A 20303-nucleotide genomic window follows, 5' to 3' on the forward strand; every position below is an offset into this window, starting at 1 on the left:
TCCCTTACTCCACTGAAATACAGCTACATCAGACTTTACTTATCAAATTTTAATTTGAGCACAATCATATTGTGATCACTGGTTCCTAAGGGTTCTTTTACCATAAACTCCCTAATTGCCTCCGGTTCAATACATAACACCCAATCTAGTGTAGCTGCTCCCCTGGTAGGCTCAATGACAAACTGCTCTAAAAAGCTATCTCTTAGTCATTCAACAAACTCACTCTCTTGAGATCCATTTTCAACATGAGTTTCCCAATTGACCTGCATGTTAAAATCTCCTATGACTACCATAAGATTGCCCTTTTGACTTGCCTTTTCTATTTTCTGCTGTAACCTGTGGTCCACCTCCCAGCCACTGTTGGGAGGCCTGTACATAACTGCCATCAGGGTCCTTTTACCCTTGCAGTTTCTTAACTCAGCCCACAAGGATTCAACATCTTCTGATCCTATGACATATCTTTCTACTGATTTGACGCCATTCTTTATCAGTGGAGCCCCACCACCCCCTCTGCCTACCTTCCTATCCCTCCAACATAACGTGTAACCTTGGACATTCAGCTCCCAACTACAACCATTTTTCAGCCACGATTCAGTGATGGCCACATCATGATACCTGGCAATCTGTAATATTGCAACAAGATCATCCACCTTATTTCTTATACTATGCGCATTTAGATACACACCTTGAGTACTGTATTTGCTATCCTTTCTGATTCTGCATCCCTAATGATTTGATACTCCATCTGTTGGCTACAACTAAGTCCCATCATCTGCCTGCCCTTCCTGACAATCTGACTGCACGCTATCTTTACTTTTTCTCATCCGCCTTTTCCTGAGTCCCTTCACTCTGGTTCCCAACCCCCTGCCAAGTTAGTTTAAACCCTCCTCAACAGCTCTAACAAACCTGCCCACGAGAATATTGGTCCCCCACAGGTCCAGGTGCAACCCGTCACTTTTGAACAGGTCATACCTCTCCCAGAAGAGATCCAAGAACCTGAAGCCCTGCCCCCTGCACTAGTTTCTCAGCCACGCATTTATCTGCCGAACCATCCTGTTTCTACCCTCACTGGCGTGTGGCACAGGCAGCAATCCAGAAATTACTACCCTGGAGGTCCTGCCTCTTAGCTCTCTACCTAGCTCTCTAAATTCTCTTTTCAGGACCTCATTGCTTTTCCTTCCTATGTCATTGGTACCAATATTTACCAAGACATCTGGCTGCTCCCCTTCCCTCTCCAAAATGTTGTGGATGCGATCTGAGACATCCCTGACGCTGGCACCTGGGAGGCAACACACCATCCAGGGGTCCCATTCACGTGCACAGAATCTCCAGCCTTTCCCTCATTATCGAGTGCCAGAATCACCTCATTACTATCCTTAATGTATCTGCCTCTACCACCTGGCAGAGTGTTCCAGGTACCCACCAATCTGTAAAAAATCTATCTGTGTCATCCCCCTGTACTTCTCTCTAATCACCTTAAAAGAGACCCACAAACAGTAGTAAGGATGTGGCCTACAAATTACAACTGGAGATGGAATATGCATGACAAATGGTCAGTGTTAAACTACTCATGAGGGACTTCATTACACAGAAAGATTGGGAAAATCAGTTTGGTGCTGGATTACAGGAGGGGGAATTTCTTAGAATGCCTTTGAGTTGGCTTTTATGAGCAACTCGTGGTTGAACCCACTGGAGGATCAGCTATTCTGGATTGGGTGTTGTACAATGAACCGGAATTGATTAGAGTGCTTAAGGTAAAAGAACTCTTACGAGAAAGAAGGCAGCATCTATGGAAAAGAATACAGTCAACGTTTTGGGCCGAAACACTTTGGCAAGAGTTTTCCATAGATGCTGCCTGGCCTGCTGAGTTCCTGCAGCATTTTGTATGTTGCTCGGATTTCCAGCAACTGCAGCTTTTACCTTGTTTATAATATGATCAAATTCACCCTGAAATTTGAGAAGTTGAAGTCAGATGAGATAGTATTACAGTGGAGTAGAGGGAATTGCAGAGGCAAGAGAGAGGAGTTGGTCAGAATTGATTGGAAAAGAACATTGGCAGGGATGACGACAGAGCAGCAATGCCTGGAATTTCTGGAAGCAATTTGGAGGGCACAGAATATATACATCCCAAAGAAGAAGAAGTACTCTAAAGGATAGATGGCACAGCCATGGCTAACAAGAAAAGTCAATGCCAACATAAAGGTCAAAGAGAGGGCACATAATAGAGCAAAAAATAGTGGGAAGTTAGAGGATTGGGAAGCTTTCAAAAACCAACAGAAGGCAACTGAAAAACTCATTAAGAAGATAAAAATGGAATACAAAAGTTTGCTAACCAATAATATTAAAGAGAATACAGAAAGTTTCTTCAGATACATGAAGTGTAAAAGAGAAGCAAGAATGGATATCAGACTACTGGAAAATGATGTTGGAGAGGTAGTAATGGGGGACAATGAAATGGCGGATGAACTGAATGTATCTTGCATCAGTCTTCACTGTGGAATACTCTAACAGTATTGTGGAAGTTCCAGGTGTCAGGGAGCATGATGCGCATGAAGTAACCATAACTAGAGAAACTGAAGCTGTAAGGTCTGAAGGTTGATAAGTCACCTGGACCACATGGTGTACACCCCAAAGTTCTGAAAAAGATGGCTGAAGGGATTGTTGTGGCATTAGTAATGAACGTTCATGAATCACTAGATTCTGGAACGTTTCCAGAAACTGGAAAATAGCAAATGTCACTACACTCTTTCAAGAAGAGAGAGAGGTACAAGAAAGGAAACTATAGGCCAGTTCGTCTGCCCTTGGTGGTGGGAAAATGTTGGAGTTAATTATGAAGGATGAGATCTCAGGATACTTGGAGGCACATAATAAAATAGGCATGGATTCCTCAAGGGAAAATCTTGCCGAAGAAATCTGTCGGAATGTTTTGAAGAATCAACAAGGGAGAATCAGTTGATGTTGTGTACTTGGATTTTCAGACGACCCTTGACAAAGTGCCACAGCTTAACACGCTGCGAGTAATCTTCACTGCAAGAAAGATTCTAGCTTGGATAAAACAGTGGCTGATTGGCAGGAGGCAAAGACTGGGAATAAAGGAAGCCTTTTTTGACTGGCTGCCTGTCATTAGTGGTGTTCCATGGGACTCTGTGTTTGAACCGATTCATTTTACATTTATGTTAATAATTTGGGTGATGGAATTGATGGCTTTCTTGCAAAATTTGCGGGATGACATGAAGTTAGGTGGAGGCGCAGATAGTTTTCAGGAAGGCTACAGAGCACAGAAAAATTAGGAGAATGGGCAAAGAAATAGCTGAATAAAGAATACAGTGTCGGGAAGTTTCAGGTCATGTACTTTGATCGACAAAATGAAAGGGTTGACTGTTTTCTAAATGGAGAGAAAATATGAAAAAACAGAGGTGCAAAAGGATTTGTGCAGGTTTCCCTAAAGGTTAATATGCAGATTGAGTCTGTAGTGAGGAAAGCAAATGGGAAGTTAGCATTCATTGAAGAGGACTAGAATATAAAGGTAAGGATGTAATGTTGTAACTTTATAAAGGGGCCTTATTTTGGAGTATTGTGAGCAGTTTTGGGCCCTTTATCTTGGAATGGATGTACTGAAACTGTAAAATGTTCAAAGGAGGGTCATGAAAATGAGTCCAGGATTTAATGACATGTCATCTGAAGATTATTTGATGGCTCTAAGCCTGTTTTCACTGGAATTCAGAAGAATGAGTGGTGACCCCATTGAAACCTATTAAATGGTGAAAGGCCTTGATAGAGTGGATCTGGAGGGGATGTCTCCTCTGGTGGGAGAGTCTAAGACCAGAGGACACAGCCTCAAAATGGAGGGGCACCCTTTTAGAACTGAGATAAGGAGGAACTTATTTAGGCAGAGAGTGAAGAATCTGTGGAATTTTTTCCACAGGCATGTGCTGAGGCCAAGTTCTTAAAGTATATTTAAGGCAGAGGTTGATAGATTCTCGATGGTCAGGGCATGAAAGGATACAGAGAGAATGCAGGAGATTGGGGCTGAGAGGAAAATTGGATGAGCCATGATGAAATGGAGCAGACTCGATGGGCCAAATGGCCTAATTCTGCTCCTAAACAACAGGAATTCTGCAGATGCTGGAAATTCAAGCAACACACATCAAAGTTGCTGGTGAACACAACAGACCAGGCAGCATCTCTAGGAAGAGGTGCAGTCGACGTTTCAGGCCGAGACCCTTCGTCAGGACTAACTGAAGGAAGAGTGAGTAAGGGATTTGAAAGTTGGAGGGGGAGGGGGAGATCCAAAATGATAGGAGAAGACAGGAGGGGGAGGGATGGAGCCAAGAGCTGGACAGGTGATAGGCAAAAGGGGATACGAGAGGATCATGGGACAGGAGGTCCAGGAAGAAAGACGGTGGGGGGGGGGACCCAGAGGATGGGCAAGGGGGATATTCAGAGGGACAGAGGGAGAAAAAGGAGAGTGAGAGAAAGAATGTGTGTATAAAAGTAAGTAACAGATGGGGTTTGGGGGGAGGTGGGGCATTAACGGAAGTTAGAGAAGTCGATGTTCATATATCTTATAATCTTATAAGCACAATTCCCCAACTAATGAAGGCCAACACACTATACACCTGAACTACCCTATCATCTCGTATGTCAACTTTGAGGAATCTATGGGTACACGGCCAAAACCAGGATATAAGAATCAGTACTGAGAGAGTGCTGGATCCGAAAGTACTTTGTTGTTGGCTTGTTGATCCTACTGGAGTCTCTGAAGTATTTTATTTAGAGACACAGCTCAATATCAGACCTTTTCGGCCCAACGATCCCACACCACCCAATTACACCCATATGACCTATTAATCTACTTACACATAAAGGCCTCAAAAGTGGGGATGCAGAGAAGATGTTTCCAATGCTGGGGGAGTCTAAGGCAAGAGGACACAGCCTCAGAATAAAGGGGAGTCCTTTTACAACAGAGATGAGGCATTGCTTTAGCCAGGGAGTGGTGAGTATGTGAAATCTTTGCCACAGGCAGCTGTGGAGGCCATGTCATTGGGTATACAACAGAAGCTGATAGATTCTTGATTGATCAGGGCATGAAGGGATACGGGGAGAAGGCAGGAGATTGGGGCTGAGAGGGAAAATGGATCACTGATTCATAGATTTATACTATTAACTCCTTGCTCTGATTTTCTGTATACTAGCTGATAGAGTCTTACTGCATGGAAACAGGCCCATTGGCCAATATATGTAGGGAGAATATCAGAGGTGAATTTTGTTAAGAGTGGTAAGTGCATGGAGCACGCTGCCAGGAGGTGGTGGTAGAGGCAGGTACATTGAGGGCACTTAATAAATTCTTAGATAGGCACATGGATGATAGAAAAATGGAGGGCTGTGTGGCCTGGAAGGGTTAGATTAATCTGAGGGTAGATTAAAGGGTCAGCACCACATTATGGGCCGAAGGGTCTGTGCTGTGCTGTTGTATTCATCTCTTCAAATGGAAGTAGTTGTGTGCTGTATGGGTAACGTTAGTCAGACTATACTGTGAGGTAGACTGTGTCCGCACCCTATTGAGAGGGATATTGCCAGGATGAGGATAAATTCCTTTAGCCAGAGAGTGGTGAATCTATGGAATTCATTACCACAGACAGCTGTAGAGGCCAAGTCATTGGGTATATTTAAAGTGGTAGTTGATAGATTATTAACTAGGGCATCAAAGGTTATGGAGAGAAGGCAGGAGAATGGGATTGAGAAGGAAAATAAATCAGCTGAGATGGAATAGTGGAGCAGACTATAGGCCGAATGGCCTAACTCTGCTCCGATGTGTCATGGTCTTGAGGAGTTAATAGCACACACAAATCAGTTAGCTTCAGGGAGCAGACTGTGGCCAGGGCAGCCAGCTGCCTGTGTCTGACTAACAGCTGCTGCCCAGAATTGGACAGGGACCACAGACAGAGTACCTTCTCCCAGTGTGCCCATTTCTGCTGTCATTGACTGTGCTACTGGTCTGTATAGCACTAATGCACACAGGCATCTTCTGTAGGAACAGGAGGAAGATGTTCGGATCGTTCCGCATTCGTCTCAATCTCGGATGATCAGTATTTCAGCTTCAACTACCTGCTTCATGTTCCTCAATCAACGAACCCAACAGATCTTGAGTCAAGAGCTGCCAAATAATGTTTAATTTAGAGATACAGCACGGTAACTGTCCCTTCCAGCTGAATGAGACTGCACTGTCCAATTACACCCACACGACAATGAACCCACTGGCCGGTATGCGGGAAGACTCCAGAGCATCTGGAGGAAACCTATGCAGTCACAAGCAGAAGGTACAAACTCCTTATGGACAATGGTGGAATTGTTTTATAACATTCTGGTTAGACCACACTTTAAGTGTTGTGTTCAGTTCTGGTCACTTCTTCAGGGGTGGATGTAGCTGCTTCAGGGAGGACGCAGAGGAGATTTACCAGGACGGTGCTTGAATTAGAAAGCATGGCTAATGAGGATAGGTTGAGCGAGCTGGGGCTTTTCTCTTTGGACTGAAGGAGAATGAGGGGTGACTTGATGGCAGTGTACAAGATGATGCTGAAAAGGTTCACTAGGATGCTGCCTGGATCAGAGGGTATGAGCTATACAGAGAGGTTGAACAAATTTGGATTGTGTTCTCTCAAACATCAGAGGCTGAAGAGGGATCTGATACAAGTTTATAAAATTGCAAGAGGCATCCGTAACAAAAGGAATTTTTTTCCCTGAGTGGAGATGTAATAGATAGCAAAGGGAATCTTTTTCCCAGGGTGAAAATGCCAAATTTAGAGGGTGTTAATTTTAGGTGAGGGGCTAAAATTTAAACAGTAGTGCAGTAGTTAGCGTAAATCTATTTTAGGACCAGCAACCTGGGTTCAAATCCAGCCTGTGCTGTAAGGAGTTCGTATGTTCCTCCCTGTGACTGTGTGTGTTTCCTCCGGGTGCTCTGGTTTCCTCCCGCAGTCTAAAGTCAATTTGCCAAATTAATTGGTCACATAGCTGTAATAGGGAGGGCTGGAAGCATCTGTTACATAAATAAATAAAACACAGTATTTCCACGGCAGGATTTTTTGGGTGGTGAGTAACTGGAGTATTGTCAGGGAAAGAGGTGGGAGTGGATACAACAGCATCTTTAGTAGGAAGCTGGGCACATGAGCACACAGAGAAAGTGCATGCAGATTGGAAGTTTTAAACTGGATTCATGGTTGCACAGACACTAGGCTGACTGGCCTGTTCTTGATATAATAATAATGTATTAGCAGGTCGGGCTGGCCGGTGGTGTAGTGGCATCAGCAGTAGACTTCAAAGAGGATGGTCCTGAGTTTGAATCTGGCCGGGTCCTGAGCTGGGCATTCCATATAATGCCACAAAGACCTTGTGGAGAACTACACAACGATGACCCGACGGCACTCAGCAACAACAGCATTAACATTTAGCTTCACAGTATTAGAGTACGAGGTGTAAGATTGTGGTTCAATGCCCCCCATTGTTTGTATGTTCCCTTATGACCGAGTGGGTTTCCTCCAGGTCCCTCTCACATCCCAGAGATGTGCAGGTGAGGGTTACTAAGGAGTGGGCATGCTATATCGGTGCCTTAAGTGTGGTGACACTTGTGGGCTGCTCCCAGCATTTCTTCAGACAGTGTTGGTCATTGACACAAAAGACACATTTCACTGTAGGTTTCAATGTACACATGACAAATAAGGGTAATCTTTTAATGCCTTTCTAAGAACATAGTAGTTAAACGGACAAGATTGTGCTGGCACAGGTTTAATGGGATGAGGTGGCCTCAGTTCTAGTAATTTAGTAATCCTATGGTCTGGTAATCTAGTAATTTTATGATCTAATTTGAGTCAGCAAGAATCCAGTGAGTCACGACAATCAGCAAGTTGACACTTGGGCCAGAGAGGGAAAGTGGAGGCAGGGAGAGGCACATGAGTGCAGTCGATGATGGAGGGAATGAGTGATTCACTTCAGGAACTTGGGATTTCATTCTTGTTTTGATGAAGATTCAGATTGTTCAGTGGAGAGGAGATTGGGAATGGGGTCATAACCAAAGATCAAGATAAGTTTATTGTCTAAGTACATTTATGTCACCATGTACAACCCTGAGATTGATTTGTTTGTGGGCACACTCAATAAATCCAAGAACCATAATAGAGTCCATGTAAGACCGCACCAACTGGGTGAACGACCAGTGTGCAGAAAACACAAACTGTGCAAATACAAAAAGAAAGAAATAAGAGTAATAATAAATCATCAGGCAAAAGAAGAAATTGAGAACATGAGATGAAAGGTCCTTGAAAATGAGTCCAATGATTGTGGAAACATTTCAGTGATGGGGCAAGTGAAGTTGAGTGACATTATCCCCACTGGTTCAAGAGTCTGATGGCGAGGGGTAATAACTGTTCCTGAACTTGGTGGTGGGGTCCTGATGCTCCTGTACATTCACTGGTACATTGGACACAGTGAGCAACACTGAGTGGTATTCAGCCTGAAACATGAGCTTGATTTCTCTCTCCACAGTTGCTGCCTAACCAGCTGAGTATCTCTAATATTTTTGGTTTTAAATTGATACTTGTGGAGATTGACTATTTTTTTTACATAAACTTTGAAACACCAAAACAAACAGTGAAATGTGTTTGAGTTAATGAGCAGAACTGTCTGAGGATGTGCTCGAGGCAGCCCACAAGTGTTGCCATGATTCTGGTGCCAACATCACTTGCCCACAACTTACTAATTCTAACCCGTAAGTTGTTCGATGTGGAAGGAAACCAGAGCACCCAGGGGAACCCCACACAGTCACGTGAAGAATTACAAATTCTTTACAGACACTGGCTGGATTTGAAGCTGGATCTCTGGTGCTGTGATAGCATTAAGCTATTACACTTCAATGCCAGCCCATCTCATGGGTCAAGCTTTGCCTGTCCATCTTAAAGTGAATGGGAGGAAATTACCCCCTTCATCCCTCCACACTGACCATAAATCCTCAGGAAGAACATTAGAGGTACTGCATCACTGGGGTGTGACCATTCCAGAGCACGCTGGATACGAGAGGAGTCACATGACTTCCCAGTACAAGAGGGCAGATCTCTCTGTGCGATGATGCTTTAACTAACAGTATACTGACCCAGTATCAGGAAGCCAATGGGACAGACTGTATTCACCCGGGGGCCTGAAATGTTTCCGCAAATTACTTGCAAGAGCAGCAATTAACTTGTCTCCATGGCAACTGGGACTTGGGGACTTGTGGACGATCACACGTGACTGTTTGAGTTACTGGAGGTCACACAAAAGCAGCATTTTAGAAGTGAAATTGTCACTTTCTCCACTGTCTCAGCACAGCCCACTGCTTCCAGCTAAAAAGAGGGACAATACAGAGAGAGAGAGCAATGAGAGTGAGATAGAGACAAAAGAGAGTGTGTGTGAGAGAGAGAAAATGTGTGTGTGTAAGTGAGATAGAGAGTGTGTTGTGTGTGTGTGAGAGAGAGGGACATGGAATCTTACAGCACAGACAAAGCTCAGTGAGTCCTCAGGCAAACAGGCCCTTCAGCCCATCTAGTCTATAACTACCATCAGATATCCATCTATACTGATCCTAATGGTCAGATCTGAAGGAAGGAATCCACAGAAATTCTCAACTAAGTCACCAATGACTCTTTATTGAAGAGAAAAGAAATTACATTCTTAGAAAAAGGCTTTTTCCAGAAAGTTGTTGAGGAACATTCCCAAAGGATCCAGCTTCTCACGAACGGAGCAGAAATTCTGGAAAGCAGGATACATCTGTTCAAAGTCCTTGTGGACACAGCTGTTGGCCTGGATAGTTAACAAAGAGCGGAGATTAGAACTAACACAGCAAATTCTGTAAATAGCCAGCAGGTCAGGCAGCATCTGTGGAGGGAAGAGCAGAATTAACCCCTCAAATTGATCAGCTTACCTCATTAGAGATTTAGACTGACTTAAGGGGTATTTGATAGAGATATACAAGATTATGAGGGGTACAGATAACGTAAATGCAAGCAAGCTGTTTCCACTCAGGTTGGCTGAGGTTACAACTGGAGGTCATGGATTACAGGTGAAGGATGAGGGGAACTTCTTCACTCAGAGGTTGGTGAGAGTATGGAATGAGCTGCCAGGAGGAAATAATGGATTCAGGTTCAATTTCAAAGTATAAGAGAAATTTGGATGGGTAGGTAGGGCTATGGTCTGAATGCAGGTCAATGGGACTAAGCCGATTAATGGTTCAGCATGGGCTAGATGGGCCAAAGGGCCTGTTTCAGTGCTGTAGTGTTCTATGACTATACCATGTGTCTCCACATGTCCATTTCTCTCCAGTCCCTATCTGTTCATGTGGCTGTATAAACGCCTCTTAAATACCACCATCATATCTGTCTCCACCACCATCCCTGGCAGAACATTCCAGGCACCTGCCCCTCTCTGTATAAAACAAAATCTAGCCCCACATTTCTCCTTTAAACTTTCCTCTTTCACCTTAAAGCTAGTCCCTTTGGTATTTGACTCTTGGAAAAAGACTCTGGCTCTCTGCTCTATCTATACCTTCAATAATTGTAAACCTCTATTAGGTCTCTCCTTAGTCTCGGCTACTCCAGAGGAAATGATCCAAGTTATTCCAAACTCTCCTTAGTTACAAAATACACCTGGACTAAGATGTTAACTGTCCTGTGCTATCACCAGTGGGATCACCAGTTGATCTGCCACCAGTCTTCAGGAGTTTCGGCCCACTTATGATCAAGACTCCCTCGAGGTGGTGGGCCAGCAGTGCTAAAGCACCACTTCCCACTGGTGAGCTTAAAAACTTGGCATCTGCCTCTATCAGTCACTTCCATCGAACAGATAGTCTATTCTTCAGGTGTCAATGCAACTAGTGAAGAGTTTGAAAGATATGTATACACTGTCTGACTATCTGCCCCTCTGGACATACTTGGTCCACACCCATGCTGATCCTTTCTCTGCTGCCTCAGCTATTGCTGGTTGACTTGATCTCTCTTCTAGTGAAGCCAAGGTCATGCAGCCACTTCTGGAGAGTGAACGCAATAAACCCACGGCAGCCTACTTCGAATGGATAGCATGAGACCTTCCACCCTCTGTCTCTGCACTCTGATCTTAATTCTGCATACTTGGTTAACTTGCGCTCATGGGCATCATCGATGTTGTCTTCCTAGGGGACTGTGAGTTCACCAATAACCACTTCTCTACTGGTGTCAGACCATACGATTACATCTGGACGCAATGTTGTGAAAGCTATTTGCTCCGGGAAACTGCCTTTCCCGTCCAGGTCAGCCTTGATAATACTCTCTAATCCAGGCAACATCCTGATGAACCTCTTTCTTCACTGTGTACAAAACCTTCATATCCTTCCTGTAATGTTACATTGAGGAGAGTGAGAGATTGGTTTGAAACACACAGTGATCTCGGATGCTTAGACATAGACATGGTGACACAACTCCCTCAGGCCCATCCCCACACGAGTTGGCCACTGAAAAGTGTTACTCAGCGCCTCGTGAATGTGAATTGTTTGGCATTTTCCAAGCTGACATAATGTTATTTTGGGCAGGGAACCAGGGAATCGATTGGAAGAGAAGCACAGTAATGTTTGGAAAGTTGCAGAAGTCCATGTTATTCACTGTTTCTTCTGTTCTTGTTCAGCCCTGTGCTCCTGATTTATGGTCACCCAGTATGAAGAGCGTGGGTTGCACGGGGAATCTACTGGTGGGATTGCACCTGGGCCTAGCCGAGATGGCAATCCGAGGGTCCAGGCTGCTGGCAGTCAAGGGCTCTGCACAGGCTGACTGGCTGCAATTCTTCCAGGGTTATGTTTGTGCTTGACTATCTTTAGAGAGGGAGCATGTGGCCACGATGGACATGGTGGGGGAGTTCGGAGAACGGTGGGCCCACCAGGGAGTTGAGTGTTTTGTAGATGATAGTAAACATATTTTAATTTGAAATTATAAATAGTATTGTAAATCTCTGATCATTGTGTGTATTTTATGAGCGAATAAACTTCTGTAGTTTTGTGAAGAAAATGGATTTTTGTAGAGAACATTTCTGCTGTGTTGACCTCTCTGCTTTGAACCTGGCATCAGCCAATTCTGCTCCCTTGAGGTATGTGAACACTGTCACTCACCTTGGCCCAGTGAGGTCTCCCCCCGTTCTTTCTCATGATCTCTTCATATATCTCCCAATACCGTTTTCGGGGCACCTCCTTCCCATAGGGTCTGCGGGAGAGAGAGGGAGTGATCACACCGGTCATCAGGGCAGTGGGCAGCACAGTCTTCCCACACTCTGGAAACACAATGTCCTCAGTGTTGGCTCTGCCCCTCGTCAGAACTATTACCAGTCTATAAATCACTCACTCTTCATCTGTCTGTCTCTATCTATGTCTGTCTCCCTCTCTCCGTCTCTCTCTCCGCCTCTCTCTATCTCTCTGTGTCTCTTGCTTTCTGTCATTCTCTCTGTCTCCATTTCTCCCTCTCTGTCTCATTCATTCTCTCTGATACAAGCACTCACACATACTCACACTCTCTCTCTCTCACACACACACACACACACACACACACACACACACACACACACACACACTCACACATATACACACACTTGCTCAGAATGTACAGTGTCTGACACCGGGACACAGATGTACACACTCACACTCTCACACACATACACAAACACAGACACACACACTCACACTCACACTCACACATACACACACTTGCTCAGAATGTACAGTGTCTGACACCGGGACACAGATGTACGGACTGTCCTAGACATAGTATCCTGCTGGTGGGGCTGATCTGTGATCTGCTGCCTCTCCCGATACCTGTATATGATAATGTTGATGAAGCAGGTGTCTCGCTTGTAGCAGGGGCTGAGAAAAATCTCATCAGCACGAGCGAACCGGATCTCGACCGGGAAATGGACGCGCACCTCGGGGTTCCTGTCCAGCCACTCCTTTAGCTGTCCCAGCACTGCACCCGTCTTCTCACTGTAACCAACAAAGTGTGCATTAGACATACTCCTAGACTTGGGCTGACAGGATGCCAACCCGTCATTGCTCTGGGAATACCGCGTCTAAGTCTCCTCAGACAAAGTCTGGATGTAACAGGAAGAGCCAGCGAGCGGTAGAGGCAAAGACGGAAGTGGGTGTGACAGGGGAGAAGGGATGTGGCAGAGTGGTTAAGCTGATCTTTGTACGTGGCTTCACAATATAAAACAGCAAAACCACAGGGTGGTGGAGGGCCTGATATGAAACCTATCGAATGCTGAAAGGCCCCAATAGAGTGTAGCGGATGTTTCCAGTGGTGGGGGAATCTAAGACCAGAGGACAGAGCCTCAGAATAGATGGGTGTCCTTCTAGATGGAGATGAGGAGATCTTTAGCCAGACGGTGGTGAATCTGTGGAATTCGTTGCAGCAGGCAGCTGTGGAGGACTAATCATTGGGTATATTTAAGGCAGAGCTTGATGGATTCTTGATTGATCAGCACATGACAGGACACGGGGAGAAGGCAGAAAATTGGGGCTGAGTGGGAAAATGGATCAGCCATGATGTAATGATAGAGCAAACTCGATGGGCCAAATGAGCTAATTCTGCTCTTATATCTTATGGTCTTCTGGCTTGTGTACACCTCAGTGACCCACGATTGATACTGGCTATATAGGGTGATTCATTTTTCCGTCATCCAGGTGTCTATCTCAGAGTTTCTTAAATGTCCCTAATGTATCTGCCTCTACCACCACCCTCAGTAGAGCATTCCACACACTCACCACTCTCTGTGTAAAAAACCCATCTCTGACATCCTCCCTGTACTTCTATCCAAATACCTTAAGCAAATGCCTTCCCATATTAACCATTTCCGACTTGGGAAAAAGTCTCTGGCTGTCCACTTGATCTATGCCTTTTATCATCTTGTACACCTCTATTAAGTCACCTCTTTCCCTCTTTCACTCCACAGAGAAAATCATAGTTCACTGTTGTGTAAGGAGCACTGTTGCATAGATTGGCTATCTCACGGTGTGAAAGATACAGACTGCAGACTTCTGGAATCTGCAGTAACCGGGAGCTAAACTCGTAGAGAAATAGAGCAGAAGGAATTTACTGAAGCTATCTGGCACATACCTCTTATCTCTGTGTCTTATCATCTTGTACACCCCTATCAAGTGACCTCTTATCTTCCTTCGCTCCAAAGAGAAAAGCCCTAACTCACTCAGCATATCCTCATTAGACATGCTGTCTAATCCAGACTACATCCTGACAAATCCCAGAAGTGTGTGTTTTTTTTTGGTGTGATCAGTCACCGTGAATTCCCCCTAGTGTCAAGATGTTGGAATGAAAGATTTATCATAGAAGGTGTCTGATAGTCAGTGTGGAGCTGTGGAGGAAACTGTAGCACACAGAGGAAACCTCTACAGTCATAGGGAGAATGTACTAATTCGTTACAGACAGCAGTGGGAACCAAACCTGTAATAGCTTTACATTAACTGGGTATGTGACTGTGCTACCCTACAACATAGATCAATTGTTGTGGGGCGGCATTGATTATTACAGATGCAACCAATACTGTAGATCAATTAGATCTCAATAGTATTTATCCATCTTGGTCAGTGACCCTTAAAACCCTCAATTTAGTAAACCCTAAATTGGGCACGTGGCCAAGTGTTTAAGGCGTTTGACGAGTGATCTGAAGATCGTGAGTTCGAGCCCCAGCCGAGGGAACGTGTTGTGTCCTTGAGCAAGGCACTTAATCACACATTGCTCTGCGACAACACCGGTGCCAAGCTGTATGGGTCCTCATGCCCTTCCCTTGGACAACATCGGTGTCGTGGAGAGGGGAGACTTGCAGCATGGGCAACTGCTGGTCTTTCATACAACCTTGCCCAGGCCTGCGCCCTGGAGAGTGAAGACTTTCCAGTCGCAGATCCATGGTCTCTCAAGGCTAATGGATGCCTTTTTTAGTAAACCCTACAACTCATGTGAGCAAAAGAGCAGAGAGAAAGAGAGAGAGAGAGAGAGCAGAAGAGATGGAGGTGTTAAAGAGACTGAGATAATCTGTGTGGTAAGGTAGCGTAGTGTTTAGCATGACGCTTTACAGGTGACCTGGGTTTAATTCCCGCCATTGCCTGTAACGAGATTGTATGTTCTCCCTGTGACCATGTGGGTTTCCTCTGGGTGCTCCAGTTGCCTCCCACAGTCAAAAGGTTGGTAGGTGAATTGGTCATTATAAGCTATGATTAGGCTAGGATTAAATCGGGAGACTGCTAGCCTTTTCCACACTGTATCTTAATAAATAAAGGGATTGAGAGATCCGAGGGAAAGATGGATAGGAGTCATTTGGCCTGAGAGGTGATACCACTGAGTGGTAGGAAGGAAAGAAGGCGGGAAGGGACTGAGCAAGGCGCAGGAAAGACAGAAACATGTTGCCATTGATGGATCGGGCTACTTACATGGGAACAGCCCAGTCTGATACGTGCTGCTTGAAGAGACACTCGAAGTTAAAAGCTTTGTCGCTCCGTTTGACCTGTGTGACCTTTGCTGAGTAGACCAGCCAATAGAAGAAGCGGGTGATCCAGGGTACCAAGCGGGGGAAAAAGGTGCTGCAAGAGAAGGTCAGAGGTCAGTGATTAGGGTTTGACCCAGGCATCCTGCTGGATCCATAGCCTGTGGGTTGGAAACCAAAAGAAACCAGAGAGCATCTCATTTAAATTAGATATATTAGTTTTATTTGTCATTTGAACATTGAAAATATGTCATTAGCATTAATCTAACCCATCCCTCCCTCCATTTTTCTGTCATCCATATGCCCACCTAAAAATCTCCTAAATATCTCCAATATATCCGCCTTTATCACCAACTCAGGCAGCACATTCCACGTACCTACCACTCTGTGTAAAAAAAATAACTTAACTCTGACATCCCCCTATACTTTCCGATAATCACCTTAAAACTATGCCTTTTCTTTTAAGCCATTTCCACCACAAGAAAGTCTCTGGTTGTCCACTTGATCGATGCCAATTATCAATGTGACTCTATCAAGTCACTGTCCATCCTCCTTCCTTCCAAAGAGAAAAGCTGTGGCTCACACGGCCTATCCACGTAAGACATTCTCTCTAATCCAGGCAGAATCCTGGTAAATCTCTGCACCCTCTGTAAAGCGTCCACATCCTTCCTATAATGAGGCGACCAAAACCGAACACGATATTCCAAGTGTGATTTAACTTGGGTTTTATAGAGCTCTAACACTATATTGCAGCTCTTGAACTGTGTCCCCTACCTGAAGGCCAACACAGCATATGCCTTCTCATCAACTTGCGCAGCCAGTAGCTTTGAGAGAAGTGTGTGAATCTGGGCTCACTGTGATGTGACCTGTCAGCTGGAGCTCTGAAAATGACCTTTGACCTGGGGGACCTGGTGCATAAAGGAACGGCCGCTGACCTCTGAGACCATGCTTTGGCTTGGGTGGTGTCTAACTGACCTGATCCACAACAGCAGTTCCAGCAGGTAGTAGCCGATGATGTGGTCCTTCAGCCAGTTTGAGGTGCTCTTGATCGGCTGAAAAACACAGGACACACAGTTAGAATAACAGTTATGGGAATGTGGAGGGAACTGATGCCCATATCCAGTTCATCCCTGAAGTTGGCATTGACGTTGAAAGAATTTAGCTACCCGATGGGGCAGTTTCCCTGCTGAGTAACTATGTGACTGGGTGTTTTTGGCCCATCTGTGAAAGTTCAAAGTAAATGTAGTATCAAAGCAGTTAGTCCGATGCTAATACTGCCTGGGGCATCGGGGTTCAGAGTTCAATTCTGGCACTCTCTGTGAGCAAGTTTGTACCTTCTCACCGCGAACCACATGGTGCTCTGGTTTTGCCCACAGTCCAAAGACGTACAGGTTGTGGTCATTATAGCTTGTCCTGTGATTAGGCTAGGGTTAAATTGGTGGGTTGCTGGGCGGTGTGGCTCATTGGGCCTGTTCCACACTGTATCTCTAAATAAATAAACAAGTACAAGCTATATGGCACCATATCCTACCCTGAGATTCATTTTCTTGCGGGCATTTACAGTCAGGTCCCCTTACTGCAGGTGATACAGAATCTCACAGAACAAAAGCACAACACACTGCACCTTGTCCGTGCGGTCTCCGTAGAAAACAGTTGTCTTGTCCGTGTGAGGGAACCAGAAAAAGCGGAAGTACTCCGATCGATGCAGGTGACTGTCCAGGTCATTCAGAACCTGCAGAAAGGCAGTGAGAGTCATTCTCATCTACAGTGAGACCCTGCACTCAGGATGAATTAATGAGTCAATATGTACACAATATCCGGCGCTGCTGGATGGAGTGTCCACTCATCAGCTTCATTGCTCCTTGTAGAAATTCATAGAACGTAGAACAGTACAGCATAATCCAGGCCCCTCGGGTTATGCTGACCTTTTAAACTATTCAAATTCTTCCCACCCACATAGGCCTTCATTTCTTGATTATCTATCTACCTGTCTGAGAGTCTCTTAAATGTCCCTAATGCATCTACCTCTACACCACCCTTGGCGGCAGGGCATTCCACGTACCCAGCGCTCTGTGTAAAGAACTTACCTCTGACATCCCCTCTATACTTTCCTCCAATTGCATTAAAATTCTGACCCCCTATATTTGCCATTCCACTATCCGAATGTTGTGTGCTGGGGCAGCAGGCTGAGGGTACCAGACACCAACGGAATCAACAAACTCATTTGTAAGGCCAGTGATGTTGTGGGGATGGAACTGGACTCTCTCACGGTGGTGTCTGAAAAGAGAATGCTGTCCAAGTTGCATGCCATCTTGGTCAATGTCTCCCATCCACTACATAATGTACTGGGTGGGCACAGGAGTACATTCAGCCAGAGACTCATTCCTCCGAGATGCAGCACAGAGCATCATAGGAAGTCATTCCTGCCTGTGGCCATCAAACTTTACAACTCCTCCTTGGAGGGTCAGACACCCTGAGCCAATAGGCTGGTCCTGGACTTATTTCATAATTTACTGGCATATTTTACATATTACTATTTAACTATTTATGGTTCTATTACTATTTATTATTTATGGTGCAACTGTAAAGAAAACCAATTTCCCCTGCATCAATAAAGTATGACTATGACTATGACTATGAATAAGTCTCTGTCCACTCGATCTGTACCTCTTATCAACTTGTTCACCTCTATCAAGTCACATCTCATCCTCCTTCACCCCAAGGAGATGCTATGCAACATTTGCAGGGTTGTCTATATAAGAAGATCACTCCATGCCTGACTGATGCCCTGAGACTGAAGAAAAACTGTGGGATAAAATATTTTCTTCTCGTTGCTGGTGAAATTTCACACCTCACCTACCAGTCAGAGTCAGGTTTAATATCACTGGCATGTATCATTGCAGCACTACGTTGCAATACATAATAAAGCACAATAAATTGCAATAAGAAATATATATATATATACATAATTAAATTAAATATGTAGTGCAAAAAGAAAGTAAAAGAGAAAAATAAAAGAATGATGTAGTGTTCATGGGTTCGTTGTCCATTCAGAAATCTGATGGCAGTGGGGAAGAAGCTGTTCCTGAAATGCAGAGTGTGTGTCTTTCGGCTCCTGAAGGCCCCTTGATGGCAGCAATGAGAAGAGTAGGTGATGAGGATCCTTAATGTCGAATGCTGCATTTTTGAGGCATCGTCTTTTGTAGACATCCTCAATGCAGGGGAAGCTAGTATACATGGCTGAGTCTATAACCCTTTGCAGCTTTTTCCGATCCTGTGTAGCGCACCCCCAGCCCCCGTACCAGACGGTGATGCAACCAGTTAGAATGCTCACCACAGTACGTCCGTAGAAATCTGTGAGGGCCTTTAATGCCATACCAAATCTCCTCAAACTACTAATCAAATATAGTCACTGTTGTGCCTTCTTTGTAATTGCATCAATATGTTGGGCCCAGGATAGATCATCAGAAACTTGAAACAGTTCATCCTCCAGCACCACAGTGGCTGCGCTGTGCACCATCTACAAACCACACCACAGCCAATCACCTAGGCACCTCCCAAACCTGGGTCTCCACCATTCGGGAAGAAGGCATCTTCTTGTAGCCAACCTCAGTCAGGGGGTACAGAAGCCTGCAGACCCATGCTACTGGATTCAGCCAAGATCTATTTCCCTCAACCATTCAGTTCAACCTAAGTCACTACAGTTCAGCCACAGTATGACCTGAAGAAGGGTCTTGGCCCAAAGTGTCGACTGCTTTTTTTATTTCCATAGATGCTTCCTGACCTGCTGAGTTTCTCCAGTGTTTTGTGTGTGTTGCTTTGGATTTCCAGTATCTGCAGACTCTCTCATGAGTATTACCATGATTATTGCAAACTCTGATGCCCCACAAATTTATATCCTCGTCCTCCTCTGTACACTCACGACTGCGTGGCCAGGACTTTCTCTACAAGTTTGCAGATGACACCACTATAGTGGGCCACATCTCAAAGGGGTCGAGTGCAGGAAGGAGATCGAGAGCTTAGTGACATGGTGTCATGACCACAACTATTCCCTCAACGTCAGCGAAAACAAAAGAGCTGTCACTGACGTCAGGAAGGGCGGCACATGCACGGTGTTGAAGCTAAAAGGGTTGAGAGCTTCATGTCCTAGGAGAGAACATCATCTATCAAATATTGATAGGCCTTGATAGAGTCGACGTGGAGAGGATGTTTCCTATCGTGATGGGGTCTAGGACCAGAGGGCACAGCTTCAGAATACAAGGATGTCCCTTTAGAACAGAAATAAGGAGTAATTTCTTTAGCCATAGGGTAGTGAATCTGTGGAATTTGTTGCCACAGGCAGCTGTGGAGCACAGGTCACTGGGGGCATTTAATGTGGAGGTCGATAGGTTCTTGACTAGTCAGGGTGTGAAAGCTTATGGGGAGAAGGCAGGACAATGGGGTTGAGGGGGAAGTGGATCTGTTATGATGAAAAGCTGGAGCATTCGATGGGCTGTTCCTTTGTATTATGGTCTTATGGTCATTCTGCAGATGTGCAGTAAAAAGCATCGGAACAAACTACATCTCTACACGTTACAGAAACTGCACTGCAATAGATAGGAAGGCTCTACGATGGGTTACTTAACTCTGCCCAGCACATCACCAGTACCACCCTATCCACCATATATACAGAAATGGGCAGAAAAAGAGCCAGTGACATCATGAACTTCCCACCCACCGTCTGTCCCACTCCCATCAGGGAAGAGGCTGCGCAGCATCCACACTAGGGCTAC

At 45.0% G+C, this 20303-nt stretch overlaps 1 protein-coding gene across 2 annotated transcripts in view; it reads right to left on the minus strand.

Annotated features, from left to right (window-relative positions):
* Positions 1 to 9657: 9657 nt before the first annotated feature.
* The window catches only part of LOC140201116 (L-gulonolactone oxidase-like), a 51801-nt gene continuing 41155 nt past the window's right edge, over positions 9658 to 20303 (minus strand). Inside the window, exons 8-13 of one of the 2 annotated variants that reach the window (XM_072264730.1) lie at positions 17156 to 17263; positions 16507 to 16583; positions 15479 to 15628; positions 12964 to 13021; positions 12161 to 12251; positions 9658 to 9831 (exon numbers count right to left, since the gene is read on the minus strand). In XM_072264730.1, coding sequence (XP_072120831.1) covers positions 12204 to 12251; positions 12964 to 13021; positions 15479 to 15628; positions 16507 to 16583; positions 17156 to 17263 — 441 coding nt within the window. In that variant the 3' untranslated portion in view covers positions 9658 to 9831; positions 12161 to 12203. Of the gene's footprint in view, positions 9832 to 12160; positions 12252 to 12856; positions 13022 to 15478; positions 15629 to 16506; positions 16584 to 17155; positions 17264 to 20303 lie in introns of both variants that reach the window. The other variant, XM_072264729.1, reaches the window with a different exon arrangement.

The sequence above is a fragment of the Mobula birostris genome, chromosome 8 (assembly GCF_030028105.1).
Source record: "Mobula birostris isolate sMobBir1 chromosome 8, sMobBir1.hap1, whole genome shotgun sequence".
In the NCBI taxonomy this organism is placed as follows: Eukaryota; Metazoa; Chordata; class Chondrichthyes; order Myliobatiformes; family Myliobatidae; genus Mobula; species Mobula birostris.